This window comes from Pyxicephalus adspersus, chromosome 6, assembly GCF_032062135.1.
Source record: "Pyxicephalus adspersus chromosome 6, UCB_Pads_2.0, whole genome shotgun sequence".
Taxonomy (NCBI): Eukaryota; Metazoa; Chordata; class Amphibia; order Anura; family Pyxicephalidae; genus Pyxicephalus; species Pyxicephalus adspersus.
The window spans coordinates 37,163,389-37,180,016 of NC_092863.1; the positions used below are offsets into that span (position 1 = coordinate 37,163,389).

Here is a 16,628-nt window from a genome sequence, read left to right on the forward strand (position 1 = left end):
TATATATATATATATATATATATATAAAATTTTCTTCCGAAGCAGAGGGTACTGGAGGAGTTAGGAAAATTTTATTATTTTAGGGGAATACCACAAAAAAGATCCGTGTAAGGCTGACATCAGACTTTGCAATGAAGTAAATCCTTTGTGAAGGAGGCTAATCAAGGCAAGGTAGAGTAATTCCCAGTAACTGATGGTTGCTAAAGCTTACTGTACTTTACATATTACCATTGCTTTTTGTTTTTCTTTATTGAATAAACCTGTTTTTATTATTAGGAATTACAGCTGGTATTTCCCCTTTAAGCCGCTTTCCTTCAATACCTCTCTGTGCCTATGCAGACATAAGTCAGCACACTATGTACAGTTGGTTAAGAAAATTACACGGCAGTGCTCCTGGCAGTGAAGGTACACATACATAAATAGAAATATTCTTTCTGCTCAATGTACACATAATTACAGAGCTGTGTGTAAGTCAGTCGCTCCATCATATTCTAACAGATGGTTTTAATTCCACATTGCTAGCCCCTGCACACTCTCTCATTCCCCTCCCTGTTCTCTCATGAAATCACTCCTCCCAAACTGACTTTCTATGCCTCCTGTCTCCGACATGTTGGTTTTCTGTTCCTGACCCCCCTACTCTTTGTTGACTCATTTCTAGTCTGTTCTCTTTCACTAATCTTGTTTTCCTCAGTTCATTTATCTCTTTTCAAAACCAATCTTGTCTTTCTTCTACAGCAGATCACTCAGCCTTCAGATTCCACTTAGACAACCATTTTTTTAATATGTTCACTAAATCATTCTATGTTCTGTCACCTTCACACTATTTATAATGTAGCAATTTTCTCCTGATCCATATTTTTTATTCTCTCTTTTTTGCAATTATGTCTTTTCCTGGCCACAGTACCATGGTTGCCCTGGTAACAAGTGGCTTACATTGTGCAGCACTGGGGAGGTTTTCTCCTCGCGCCAACCCCTAGAGGCCTATGGGTAAGAGCCAAGATTACAGACCCAGTTTATCCTGTGATGTCATCAAGCCCCTCACAGTATTGGGCCCTATTGGTCAGTTCTTTTAGACTTATGTAAATGGGGGGCTAGAAGAACATTATAAACCTTTTACTTTTTATGATTTTTTGTCCTTTTTACATTAGCCAGCAGCAAGCAATAACACACAGCGGGCATACAGCTATACAAAGTAATTGATTTTTGTAAAGAAAAGTCCTCTTGTTTATAGCTGTAAATGGGTTAAATTGGTTTGTCTGAAGCAGTTGATTCCCACACAGCTGCCCACTCTGTCCCAGCTGGCTTGGCAGAATTCATGAACTCTGCATTTAACCCCATCTGACCTTAAAAAAAGTCTGAAGAACAGAAAGGGTAAAGGCAGGACAGCCTCTTGTGCCCTACAACAAAACTATATGCAATATAATATGGGGGGTGTGCCAGTAGAATTGGCAAACATATGAACCGATGAGCAGGTCTTGCAAATCTAGGAAATAGATGCTTGGTGGCAGAAGATACAAGAGGCACTAACAGCCTTGATAAAATGTGCCACAACACGAACGAGGGATTTTAACCCTAAAAAGCATAGCCCTTGAGAGGCGGGACTGCGCTTGCAGGGACCCTCTGGAATCACAAATAATGAATCTGTCTTTCTATGGGAAACTGAAAACTACAAACTTTGATAGAACTCACCAAGTCCAGATGATGAAAGTGTCTCTGTGTGACCAACTGGACATGGACAAAAAGAAGCAACATTATGCCTTGATTTTGAAAGGATGAGACAACCTAGGGCAATAATAAGAGTATGGGTCTCAAAACCATCTTGTGTTTGCATAAAACTAGAATGGACTCCCTACAAAAAATGCCCTCACCCATACCCTGATGGGTGATGGCCACAAGGAGAACTACCTTAAGTTTAAAAAAAAAGTTGACTCTAAAACAACTTCTGAAGTGAATGGATAACTAGACTTAGAAGGAGCCACAGGGGAAACTCCCTTGAGGAAGGTCTTAATCGAGCAATTAGGGTTTCTGGGAAATAATTTGTCAAAGGAAAGCTATCTGGAAAAAAATCTAACAAAAAAACACCTCCAGTGTTCTAGGTCCAGTGATAATTCCTATGAGAATTCACAGTGTGAAGTGTTCATTTCCTTCGTTTCTGTATTGACAACCAACTCTACATTCTTCTGTACTGTCAAAGGACCCAAATCCCACTATGCCATGAACAGCCTAGTCCTGGCATTCAAAGGAATTGGCTTACCATGAAAGCAAAGAGATTTCCCTGACATAGTCAGAATATGGTGATGCAAAGAGCTGGAGTATAATTAGATAAACAGGACTACTTGGAAGGGGCTGCTATCAGAGCCAGGACCCTTATTCAAAAGGGAAGGGTTGGACTACTGCAAGACAGTAGGGCTTGGACATGTGATCTGAGCTTCAGTAACTTCACTTAGTAATGAAATACATTTGCCTGGATTATCTCTAGGACTAGTCCAATATGATCCAACTAATGCTGGTTCCAGCAATGACTTTTGGAAATCCAAAATCAAGATCATCAAAATCATATAGGTAGCCCAAAATGGTTATATCCTGAGCATGCAGGATAGTTAGAACTGGGGACATTAGCTTACTAAAAACTCAGGGGCCAAGGACATGAAAAGTAAAGGGGCATTCATTTTTAAAGCAGGAACCCTACCACACACTGCAGAAAGCAAATGATGTAATGAAAAATGTAAATATGCAAGTAGATCCTTGATGCCCCCTGATGCCCTAATGCCCACAAAAAAAGGTGATAACTATCTGATTGATTGCATTATCTAGCATCTAGGTATTTGGAATACAAAATAAGATGGGTTTGGGGACCAAGATGGTACTATGAAGGTCTGACATCCTCTGCATTGCAACTGATATGTGAGATGACAGGTGCCTTGGAAGAGGTTGGACGAGGGTTGGTAACCCTGGTAGATACTTGTCATCAAGGCATCTGCAAAGCCAGAAACTCTTTCCACCCTGCCAAGTCGGTGAGAACCTACATACAGAAGATTTGAGGGAGGGCATGCCTGATTTGGGGCTCCAAGGTTTGACGCTGGATAAGAGATAGGGGGACAAGTTGCTCTGCTGATCCTTTTATCCTTTATTTTGGGGGAAACATGTGCTCTTTTCCCCAGTAGCATCTTAAACAAGCTGATTAAGGGCTGATCCAAAGAGTCACTAACCTTTATAAGGCATGCAGATAAGGCTCTAAAGCAGAGAGCTCTACACATATGCAGACAGAAGACCTATGCGGGAAATTAACAAGGAGGCTTCTAAAAGGCTATTACAACTGAAGTTGAAGGCAACTCATTAAATACGCAAAGTGTCTGCTTCAATTGTGAATAGCTCTCTTTAAAGGTCCTTAGAGCAAATTGGTCATGGTTTAGTATATGAAAGTTACTGCCAGAATGGCTTGGAGGACCAGCTCAATTAATAAGGGCAGATGTTAGGAAGGACTTATTCAACATTTGAGTCCTTTAAAACCTTGGAATCTTTCATGGGAATGCTTTGTTTAAGGGAGTCAACTACAAAAGTAAACCACTTAATAAATTTCTCCACAGATAAATAGAAGAATAAAATCCATTTCAGGGATAAAAATATCCTGTCCAGCTACTGCTAATCTTTAGACAGAAGACATCAAATAGTGTGTGCAGAGGGAGGGTCCAAGACACCTTGGGCTCTGGAAAACTTTAGACCAAATATAGTCCTAGCAGTAACAATTAGTTGATCCTACAATGTTAGGGCAGTGTGTCCTGCATTGATACGATATGAAAGGAGTATCTGTTTGGGTAAGTGCAAATGGAGTCTCTACAGCCCATGTCAGATTCAAAAGGGAAGCTTCAGTAGTAGCCAAGGCACACTTATTGCCCCTACGGTCATAACCAGAGATCCAGTGAGTTATCAGGCCCATAAAGTCAACACTGCTTTGGACAAGGTTCAGGAGGACTCCAGGCTGCATCATCACTTTCAGAGATGGATTTAAAAAAAGATAGCAGATTGTGAGATGGAGGCACAAGTTACAAGGAATTAGTTCTTTTGGTCAGCAGAGCTAACATAGTACACTAGCAAAAAAACTGAGATGGCATGCTAAGATTAGGAAGTGGGTATACTGGCTAGCTGGCTTTTAGATGCCTACCAGGGAACAAAACCTGTTACCACTTTGATAAATCTATTTAGTTAAACTGATAGACAATTTGCTAAAGACAATTTCTTTATTTTCTCCACCAAAGAGCATACAAATACCTTTACTTTGTCTTTGTGAAGTTCAATTCCTGAGATATTCGCACTTCCTGCCTGTAGATTGGCATCAAGTATGTATGTAGCTAATAATGCTTTAGAGTAGAACAGTAAGTCTTAATTAGAAAAAGTGCCGAGTTCAAGCAAATTCTAAAGTATTGGTCATCAGGAACTGCCTACAGCTAAAAACCAGGACCTTTTTTTTTTATGCACATTTTTTTCTGACAAATGAATATTAGCTCTTTCTATAGTAAATAGAGAACAAGCCTGGGAAAACAGCTACTGCCACCTGATTCGAGATTAAGACTTCTATGCATCTTTACAGCTGCAGAACTTTTTTTTAATAAAAATTTGAGCCCATACAATTTTTTTGTTGTTGAATTAATAGGCATAAGAGCACTGACTGAACTAGAAACTGTAGCAGGTAATTATTTCACTGAATGACTTGTCTTCCTGCAACTTCCTTTCTGTTCAAGGGAAATTTAATCTTCTCTGTGCTGTACTGTTTCTTTTCTAACTCAATGTCCTCTCTATGAAGCTGTGACTTTCTCTTGTATCACCAACAACAGTAGCACAATTATAGAACCGTTCAATGGGTTAGGGTAAAATAAATCACTTGTCTGTGTAACACTTTGCTTTCTGCCGAGCCCCCCCCCTCCTCATTTCCTCCATCAGAGAGCTTTAGTCCACAAAATGGTAGCTCCAAATTAATCTGGGCTCATTTTATTTTAAACCAACAAGCTTGTTTATTTCATTGACTGTCAAAAACAACCCATGGGTATTTTTGCAAAGAATATTAAGAAAAACAGATTCTAAGGCTTAATATTTCTGACCTACTTCTAAAACTGCTAGTTGCTTGAATGCCTTAACTTTCAATATTTGTGAGTCACTGACCTAGACAAGATAGAATGTTAGAAAGAAACATTTGTGATTTTTATATTTGTTCCATATCAATGTCGTTAAAAATATTTAATTTACTAGGCCAGTACAAAAGCCAGACAGGTATCATTTTCATAAAGAGTACTCTACAACAGCCAGCCCCCTATGTTCTTTCAGTGTGAGTTTCTTCTATGAATGTCGTGTTGCTATGTCTTAAATGCCAATGCTATGTTCTCCTTGGGCACTGGAGAGCTTTTTTCCCCAATGAAAGTTGCTGCCTAAGGTTTTTTTCAGGTTTGAACAATACCAGCTTAAACTAAAACTCCATTCTAATTGTGCTGGGTGGTGGTACATTTAGAAAACAGAATATAGATCCTAATAAAATTAACATGTGCAAATCCCATGAAAAATGCTTGCAAAGCATGGTATAGCCTCCATGGCATAACTGGACAATGTTGCATAGTCTCACTATTGTTTTTCCCTCGAATAAAGAATTATAATACTCATGTAAATAATAATGAGCATACAAATAAACAAAACACATAGTATAATACAATGCCAGTTACCCTATCACCCTTGTCTTATATAAGTGTATGGTGAAAATGAGATATCTTTATATGGCAGACATATTTTGTTAAAATTTAGGTAAAGGCAAAGCTGAAATAACAAACCACTGTTCCATGGTTCCTATATTAAAAAGTACCTTATCAGTAACAATGAGATCCGGTTTCCTTGGCTCCATCCTTTACAAATGAAGCCCCTAGATGCAAATATTTACTTGCAATTGTTTTATTATATCAGGCAAGATTACAAATGATTACATCAACCAAATAGATACTGGTTACCTGAGAAGCTGGCTCCATCCCTAGGTGGCATTTTACGAACTGTGGTAGTGACCCGTGGGGCTTCTTGCACCTCTGATAGAGATCCAGGGCCTGTAACAGAGAAGACATTTGTTTTTAAGACATGACAACCACTATCTTATGAATAACCTTGAAGTTAAAAAAGCTATGGCTGATGATGCTTAAGGCCATAAGAAGGTAATTAAACTTGAAATACTATATATAATGCTTTGATAATTACATCTTAAAACTTTATGAACAAATAAGTGTACCAAGCTACAATTTACCACCAGCTGGTAAAGTGTAAAGATCTAACTTGAAACACAACTGAGGAACAATTTGGACATTCAGAATATGTCTTATCTTTGACAGCTTTCCTTTCATGATGGAAGGTACTCCATCCATGTTTTTTAGGATATGACTGCAGGTACAGATCCTTCACCAAACTGATATTAAGCCAGGAATATGCACCTGGTAATGAATAAACACTAGCAAGTATTGGCAAAGTTTTAGATGGGTGTATCTCTTAGACATGAGCAGTGTGTCACCCCCTTACTGACCTATTACAGCTCAGCAGCAGAAATGAAAGGAGATTGCTCTTTGTCAAGTTCACATGACAAGGGGAAGACCGATCCCCATTCATTTTTGTGCTAAGCTATTGTGGCTCTGGACTAGCGACACAAAGCACTTCACCATGGAAAAACGCTTCACATCTTAGCACCTGTCTGCCATTTTCCTTAGGGTCTATTCACACTTTTAGCAATATGAACAAAAGATATTTGCCATGTATGGTCAGCATTATTTTTATAATAAAATGAACAGAATCTGGAGGATAAAGGCAGACTTAAAATGCAAATTTGTCTCACAATGCTATATATAGCTCATCAGTTTTTCACACGGTCTCCTTCTGTACAGAGCTCTTCTCACAAGGACATCATCTGGTTCTTAAACAAATCACTAACTATAAATACATTGTATCTAAGCATTAAACATGAAAATTATATTCCTAAACTGTACCTCACTGCCTGCAACAAATTTCTCCATAGATCACTCTTGCAAATAGATTAATATATACATACTGATTATTGTTTTATCATGCATTTGCCAGTTTTATGCTCCCGCATTTTACATGAACATAAAATTCAATCTATCTATAATAAAGAAAATGTGTACCTGGCACTGGTGCAATGGCAGGTGAAAATAACATGTGCAGTAAGTTGTAAAAACAACTTTTACCCTGGGTTGGAGCTCCCCATATTCCTAACAAATGTGTTTCTTGATTGGATTTGAGGTCTCTATAGGTACATTGGAGACAGTATCTACCTTGAATTCCCTGTAAGGGATGAGACATGGGAGCATGTGTGTGTATTTCAGGTATGTACATCATCATTTTTTCTTTTACTTTTTTCTGACATATACTTTATTACACAGTAAAGGATTTCCAAAGCACTAAGGCATAGCTTTACAGTGCAACAAGCCAATGGAGGTAAGGGTGTAAGGTGAAAAACTCTTTCACTAGCATGTTTGCATTTCAGCTTAGGCTACTGTGCTCTGTAAACAAGAGTTTTCTGCTTTTAGGAAATAATTGAAATGCAACTTAATGGTCTACCCGCTTGGGATTTGCATATAATTTAAACACCACACATCTCTGGTTCTACAGATCATTCTCACAAACTTTAGACTTAATATGCATTTTTCCATCATATACTCAACTTAGTTTTACTACGGTAAGTATGAAATAAGTTTACTTTACCAGAAATTTAGACTACAGGGCCTGCTAGATCTGTCTCAAAGAGGTGCCTGGATCACTAGGCTGGCCAAAGGGAATGCACTATTCTTTGCCAGTTAAAAATTATCTCTATATTATTAATATATATATATATATATATATATATATATATATATATATATATAAAATTATATATATAGGATGTATGTATGTATGTATGTATGTGTGTATGTATGTTCCACATTCACTCGAAAACGCATGAAGGCATTTCAACCTAACTTGCTATACATATGACTGAGGCTCATGTGAGTGCACCAGTCATCTTTGTACAGCGCTGTGCTATATGTCAGAGCTATATTTGTATGTATGTATGTCATCACTAGGAAACGCATAGAGGCATTTCAACCAAACTTGCTATGTTCCACCATCACTCAGAAATGCATGGAGAAATTTCAACCATGAGACCTAATAATATAATATAATAGTATAATATAAGGTTGCAATAAATAAATACCCGGCCAAGGAGAGGTAATCAGCTAGTATATATATATATATATATATATATATATATATACTTGTGGTGTGGAAAATATATTTACAGAATTAAATTCTACTTTTTTTTTTAAGTGTATGTAAACCTAAAAAAATGTTTAATTGCTTGGTGGTAATAAGATCTGTCAGATTTTAATTGCTGTCTGTGTCCTTGCTAGAAATTTTCACTTTCTTTATTTATCCTAGTGACCACTAGCATTGTTTTACTATAAGAATTTAAGTTGTTCATGTACAAACGTGAATTATTACTCTTTGAGCGAATGTTGTGAAAATTCACCTTTTCAATGCTTTTTATAAAGTGAAAAAGATCATCTGGATGTAAGTAATCTTACCAAGATGTGTCATAGCGTTAATCAAACTTGTGTTCAATTATAATACACTATAGCTTGCCTTTAAAACACCAGCTATGATTAAGTTTGTATTTTAATTACATCAGTATCCTGGCTCAATTTGTTAGGTCCAGATATTTATAGAAATAATCATAATTAGATCAAAAGACAAATGACGTGTACCAAGAAACTAATTCAGAGAATGGGAAGCATCCTTCCTAGTGCATACCAATTCCAGTCCTGCCTATGTTGTAAACTGACCTTTGTGTTACTGGGAGACAGGTACAAATCTTTACCTAATCCAACAGAAACACACAAAATCCTCTATAATCTTCTACTATATGATATAATCCTCTGCAGCGATTTAACTGAGGTTCCATATGCACAGATGGGCCCCACCTCTTCTCTTAAATCACCCATGTGAAAAGACAGCACTCTGTGTATGTTAGTCACATGTTGTGTGTGAGGGATTTACTTTAATTCATAACAGAAAAGTACATTATTATTCAGGAACCACTTCATCTTTTTTTTAACATAGTATATTCAATCTCAATCATTATGATCAAATATCATCAATGTTATTTAATAATTACTTTCTTTGCTAGAAGATCCATGTGTGTTTAGCAAACTAATACAAAGTTACACTTTGTAAATACTAATGTTAAAGGGAAAAAACTTTTTAAGCTTCTTGTGTATAAGTATTTGTGAGGATAAGGACAAGTTTGGGAGAGCCTCTCAAAAGCTATGTCCATACAATGTGCATTGCTGTGCCATGCATTGATGGATACAGTAAGAAAAAAGCATGAAGAGACACAAAAAAAGAGGAAATTACTCTTGTCAACTCCACAGAATCTGTATCCTTTGTTCAAGCTGGCAACCAACCCTTACTTGACATCACTAGTTGCTGTGCTGTGGGGCATGTAGCGTGTAAAACAAGTAAAGAGAGGAATTCTGACTTTATTCAAGTCTAATTTGCTGTATGCTCATCCCAGGTCTATGATTCAGAAGTACTGAAGTTATACACTTGTAAAGGAAGGGGGACAAAATGCCAGGCTTTTATGTCACATTTATAAAAGGTGATATGAGGCATGACATGGACAAAGTATTTTACTTTACAATACTTTCTTACTCTAGTGTTAGGGTGTACATAGGCATAAGAAATGGATGAATTATACCTGAATAAGTGCTCTTTTGGACTAAGATTTCTGCAGCTCCAAATGTAACACACAATAGGCTCAATTATTGCAAACATATTTTACACTTCATACTCAATTACAAAGCTAACACACCTGGATATGGGTCTGTGTCAATGTGCTTTAGGCTTGTGTTGGTGGTAATAATGTGACAGTGTGAGATGCTTCTGAGCTCATTCAAAATTCATTACTGAGAAAATCTGACTTGCAGTTGACCCACTGTTGACTCCTATTGGACCTGCTTTAGGTGTTTTTGCATTCCCAAAGACTTGTTTGGGAATGTACAACACCATGCAAAGGAACAAAACCTTTTCTAACTCAGTCCCTATGTATTATTATTTTCTGTTTTAATACGTTTTTATCACATTTTCAAAAATCAGTACAATGCTTAAAATAAGATAAACAAATAAACATGGCACAACAATCAAACTACAAGACAAAAAGCAAATCTTAATAAAGGGTAACAGAGAAGAAATAAAGACAATTTTAAGGGGGGAAAGGGGCAGGGATAATTAGTCTGCCATTGAGGAAGAAGGAATAGAGGAAACCAAGGGGCTGCATTCACTACCACATCCCCCAGTCATAGCCATAACATCTTAATTAGATAGATTGCCAATAACAATCAACCAAATTCAGGGAAAGGTAGTGGGTTACCCACAGTACCTAAATTCAGTGGAACTTCTTACCTTTAACCATAGGCAATGATAAGCTCCTTACCCAAGCAAGCACTGGCTTGGCAGCAAGAAAGATGGAGAAGACGCAAAAGTACAACATTCAGGCTTAACAGTTATTAGGTATCATTATTTCCAAATTGGTAAAATACTTTAAGTTTAATTCAATTCAATCTGAAAATTATAGTGACATATATAAAAATAGTGCATTTGATTGGTGTTGAAGCTTTGTAAATAGAGCCTAATACATGCTGGTATCATCAGTATGTAGAGCTATACTACTACTACATCCATCAGTTGATATTTACAAATATTAGGACAAGAGCTCAGATATTATTCCAAACAAAATATTCTAGACTATTAGATTTTATGATTGATATTGATTATTCTTTTGAATCTGAAAATATGGTTTAAACAACCAACTTTTCCATGATGCCCATGTCTATTGAAATGGTACTAAAAAACCATACCTTAATAAAAAAGGAAAACATTACAATGGACATAAATTACCTTGATTTAGAAATAAAATAAATGAGAAGATTATTTCTTTTTGGAACTGTGCATGCGTATTCTCTTAAAACCTTATACTAAAGGGCTGGTTTATCCAAAACTGGTATATTGTTTAAACTGACCTTCTAAACTACAACAGCCATCAGCTTCATATCTTTAAGGGCCTCTCATAGCAAGAACCTATAACGTCAGATCTGTCCACTTGCCAGGACATTATGAGCAGGTTTCACGCTCCTCAATGTAATACCTTTGTATGGGTCTTAGGTAGAAATATTAACTTGTGAACACCTTTCAGGGAACTGAAAATGACCTCATTGCTTCTATTTAAACTGTTGTTTTAATGTTGCTTCTATATAAATGAATTAAATAAATAAGGCAGTAAGTGACTGAATGCAGCCCACCCAAAGCAAAGTTATCACTTAGTGACAGAAGCAGGAAACCTAGTAAGATTTAACTTCTACAAGCTTTGCTCACTGTGACATTATGTCCACTCTCCAGCTTGCCTTGGCTCTTCTTACAGTTTATTTATAACTAACTTCAACTATTGTTTGTGTTTAAATACATTTATATTGCAACTTCCTGTTTGTCATTTTTCTTACCATCCTTCCTGCACCTTTTAGTGTTTACACCCCTCCGCACGATCCTAGAACTGTTCGCTGTGTTTATTATGAAGCACTCTGTGAGATCCAGCTAAAGAGGCACAGGTCAGAAAGACCGAAATAATCTTAGAACCGTTGTAGATTTACATCTTCCTTCTGTCACAGGCAGGAAAAGACACAGATGCAGTACAGAAATGGACTACACCCACAACAGTAATGGATATTGGAAGCAGAGTTATCACTCTTTTTTAATACAACACTATAGATTTTTCTTTAGGGTGCCACAACATGACTAAGGTCTCTGTAAGAAGATGTCAGCATTATATAAATAAATAAGTAAAGTTGAATAACTTTCTTAGTTTTGCCTAATGATTACAGGCATACTAAGTTATATGCTGGCTTCTTTTACTGTATCCTCCAAGATTTACACCAGCCATCCTTAACCATTGTTCCATAGAATCCCAGGGTCCTTCCAGTGGTTGCCTGAAGTTCATTAAGTTGTGGCTGACTGTCCCTGCATCTGATGATGCCTGCATAGTTCAAGGTCTAATGCCACATGGGTGACCCCAATTATCTTTTTACCTGTCTATAACAATTTATTTTAGACAACTACAGTACGAGGGACATTCTTCACACTGACCCTCAATGTGAGGGGCATCCTTCCAAATAATGTATTTTAGCAAGGGTTCCCTGAGCGCTCAACATTATTTAAGAGGGCTGCTATACATTAATGCCAACTGATTGTGTTATGTGCATACAAAGGGTTCTCCATAACACAGATACTGGATATCCATCTGTGATAGAATGACCACATCATTAAAGTCACTACTTGAGTCTCTGGGATATAGAAACATTTGGATAATGTTCTTCACCTAGTTTTCAACATTTGATATCCTAGGATAAAGGTTAAAATAGCTATGCAAAGAGAAAAATAGTGACTAAATAGTACAATTTCACAAAATGTATGCTTTAGTGTAATTATTAAAAACTGTATTGGTTTTTTATGCATGGTGTAGGACCTTTCAAAGGATCCATACACACATTAGCCACAACCTATGAGATGTGTTTCTTAAGCCCAGTGCACAGTATCTTGCAGGACATTTGTTTAGGCCTAGTACACTCAAGCAGATCCACTGCAAATTATGTATTCAGAATGTAAAAGGAAATTCTTCTTGTGTGTACTAGCCCTGATTCCAGGACCAGACCTGCATGTTATTAGCACAGACGGTTTTAAAGCTGAACACCAGAAAGACAAGCAACATTCATTCATGTAGGTATACATATTAAAAACTATTAAAGCCCAATTGTAGCTTGCTAAAAAAAGTGTGCTTTGTGTAAAAGCAGTGGTCTTTTCTACATGGTTCTAACATGGTCCTTCTTGAGTGAAAGCTAGAAGTTTTATCCATGCATTATTATTTAGCAATAACTTCCAATCCCCCTCTCCCCCCTTTTTATGTTTGATACTGACCATTATCACAATTAGCTCCTCTGTATCCCGGGCAGCATCTCCACTCCAGTATGGTCACTGTCTTGTAGCTGACTCTATAAGTTGGCCTGACAACAGTCCTATAACTAAAAATGAAACAGAACTATAACACAGACTTCTGAATATACTGTGTACATGGAAAGTCAGAGCAAAGAAATAAAATATATTATTTAGGAAAAAAACAGCCAGAAACATATTAGGAGAAATTAGGATCACCTATTCTTACCTGCCCCCAGAGCATCCTGCTGCCCAGTGACAGTTCTGGTACACTCTCTGCAAAAAGGTGCCATTCTGGACTTGGCAAGACACTGTGCGACTAATAGGGACAGAGCACCAGTTCCTAAAATACACAGATATTATTTTTAATGAACAAACAGTATTTTTACAACCTGTGGAACAGAAGGCAAACAAATTGATAACGCACACAAAACTAAATAATTAGCAAAGTGGTGGATAGAACATCATTCAGCTTTTGGAGTGACTAACTTTCTATCCCGGTGAAAACATTTTTGCCAGGACATGAAAGGAGGAACGTTTCCCAAATAGGTAATGGACCACATAGTATCCTATACAATAGCCCTCTTCATGACTTTAATAAAAAAAATAATAATAATAGTTATAATACCTATTATTGCAAAACTTGTAACCTGGATACTTCTGATCCATTATAAATCTCATTATCAAATAGTTCTCATTTAAAAACTGCAGAAATGCTGCTAGTGAAAAACCTTTAGTTTAATATTATATAAATACAGGCTCTAAACTCACATGTTTATAATGAATAGCAGCAGTACACATGATGTAGGCTTTATTCTGACGCATCAGAAATTACTTAATCAAGGATAGTATGATGATTTCAATACTCAATACACTTGAGCTGTGAGCTGTTGTGCAATATACACCATGAGCCTATTAAATCCGGAAATCATTATTAAATGTCCTACGTCAGAATAGAGATGTGTATGCATTAGCCTCATTAGCTAGCATACTGCAAAAGATAAAAGTACAGTATAGAATATGTCATGGATACATGCTATTCAAGTGAAAGAGGATGTAACTAGGCCTTAGCTTAGTAATTGCTGATGAAAGAACTTTATGCGTATATACGCAGGACTAGTATTAAAATAATACTGATACTATAATAATTATTCATGTGAGTGGTACCTACCTTGGCAGTCCTTTAAAATGTTTGTTCTAGACTGAAGGAATGCAGTGAAATGCTGAAGATTTAAAAGTTTAGATGACGGTGTGGAGGGATAGGGCTACTAGTGTCCACCAAAGGAAAAAGTCTTCACTGGTCAGTTAGTATCAGTTCTTTACAATCTATCCTCTTCAGCTTTTTAATACATTTCTATGCAACTTCCCAACATGGTATCAAACACAAGTTTAACTACTGGTATAATGGTATCAAACTGCTTCATGTTTTCTCCTTTTTATCCCTTGGATACAATGGATATAATTCCCCTGTACATATCTAGATGTAACTTTAATATATTATGTTTACATATAGATATATATATATAGCCCCCAAAGTGCAAAGTTTTTGTTGGCTATGAATTACATCTATAGTTTATACAATCTGCAACTGGTGCTCTACACATTGCATATCTAGCTTCTTCCTTTAGGACTTCTAAAGGTAATAATTAATTTCATATTGTGAAATGTGTCTGCAAACATCTAATAAAATAGACGATCCAGATCTTACCTTCTTTCTGCCTAGCAATAGAGGTTCCCAGGAAGCAGGATAAGTTACATTTAAAATTGTAGAAGAGACAGCATAGCAACTTACATTATCCATTCACAAATCCTCTGGCATTAATAAGAATATATTTAGGAACTAAAAGAAAATTGATTGGTAAAGGCATCTTGACAGATTTTTTTTTCTTTCACCTTAAAATCACAAATTATGTTTTCTTGGAAATAATTCTACAACCAAGGCTGAAAACAAAAACCTCTCTTTTGTGAGAAACACAGTTGTCCAGAAAGAGACCACAACCATCAAAAAAAAAAATGAAAAACTATGCATTTCACACGTGATCATGAAACAATTTCAAATAGTTCCAAGCAGACCTACTGTCAAAACATATCTATTACTATTGACACATAAGTTGTAGCAGAACCCCTGAAATACATTTATAGCAGACAACTTCAATCATCTTTACACTTCTCCACTACTAGGTGCTGGTTTTCTCCTTGCATTGTCCTACTCAACAATTGAAATGCCATTTTAATTTTCTTCAGTTCTTAATGAAAATTAAAGGGGAATATCCTGAATAGGAAACAGATGATAAAAAATCTTTGCAGGGGTTCTAAGTTTACCTTGTTCCATCCAAAACTTTTAAAAAACAGATACTCTTTTAGCATCTTGTTTGCTTAATTATAAATACTTACAGCTTGGCTGGTGAAGCAGCTGCTCTGGGAACCTATGGCAATTTAAGCAAAAGGTCAATTGATCTCTGCTGAAGGGGAAAATTAAATGTTCTACACAGATACTCCTGACTTAGAAGAGATACTATGTAATACAGTTCTTCAGCACCTAACCAGCAAGAGCTTGCAGGTCAGAAACTTTTCCAGCCACAGTAAGCATTGACTTTTGCTTCCATTTGAAGTGGGTGAAATAGTCAAAGAGCAGCAAATCTTAGTTTTTTGTAAACAGGTCTATAAAATAATCAACAACACAACGTTTTTACCCAGTCTTCAAAAATAATTTCTTACAGGAGGAAAGAATTAGGCATATGTTTTATCACACTGGAGGCAAAAAAGTAGGTACAGTATATCAATAAAGAACATGAGCCTTTGTCTTTTTCTCTTTCAATTAATGTAATTCAATGGTTTTTGATCCCATATTTGATTTTCTATTTTAATCAAAGGAATGCGCATCTGACAACTACTACAGAACACGCACCGTGCTGGTATTTAGTTTGATCTAGCTTGGGGGAGCAATTTAAAAAAATAGTGGATGAGGAGTCAGCTCCCACAGATACTACAATCCGCATTTAATTTAAAAAGCATGCAAAGCAAAGCAAAACAGGACCTACACTAAGGTTTGCATCCATGCATGTGAAGCAATTACATCATCATGGTCTGGCCAATCAAGATAGTTAAAGTTCCTGAACACAGAAAAGGTTCTGATAAAATGTTAACCCCACTTGGGAACTAACAGATGTTCAATCACTGGAGCATACATGAGGGAAGTACAGCAAAATGCAAGCCCAGATTTACAGTATATTTACTTTACCTCCATATTCTGCCCACAGTGTCTAAACAAGAATGACTTCCCTAGATAGATGGACAGAGAGATATATAGATAGATAGATAGATAGATAGATAGATAGATAGATGATGGATAGATAGATAGATAGATAATGGATAGATAGATAGATAGATAGATAGATAGATAGATAATGGATAGATAGATAGATAATGGATAGATAGATAGATAGATAATGGATAGATAGATAATAGATAGATAGATAGATAGATAATGGATAGATAGACAGATAGATAGATAGATAGATAGATGATGGATAGATAGATAGATAGATAATGGATAGATAGATAGATAGATAGATAGA

General features: G+C 36.4%; 1 protein-coding gene across 4 annotated transcripts in view; it reads right to left on the reverse strand.

Annotated features, from left to right (window-relative positions):
- EMID1 (EMI domain containing 1) overlaps positions 1 to 16,628 on the reverse strand; it is a 44,240-nt gene that overhangs the window by 18,731 nt on the left and 8,881 nt on the right. For all 4 annotated transcript variants that reach the window (XM_072415304.1, XM_072415306.1, XM_072415305.1 and 1 more), the window contains exons 2-4: positions 13,280 to 13,393; positions 13,036 to 13,139; positions 5,988 to 6,077 (exon numbers count right to left, since the gene is read on the reverse strand). In XM_072415304.1, the coding sequence (XP_072271405.1) occupies positions 5,988 to 6,077; positions 13,036 to 13,139; positions 13,280 to 13,393 (308 nt within the window). The remainder of the gene's footprint in view (positions 1 to 5,987; positions 6,078 to 13,035; positions 13,140 to 13,279; positions 13,394 to 16,628) is intronic.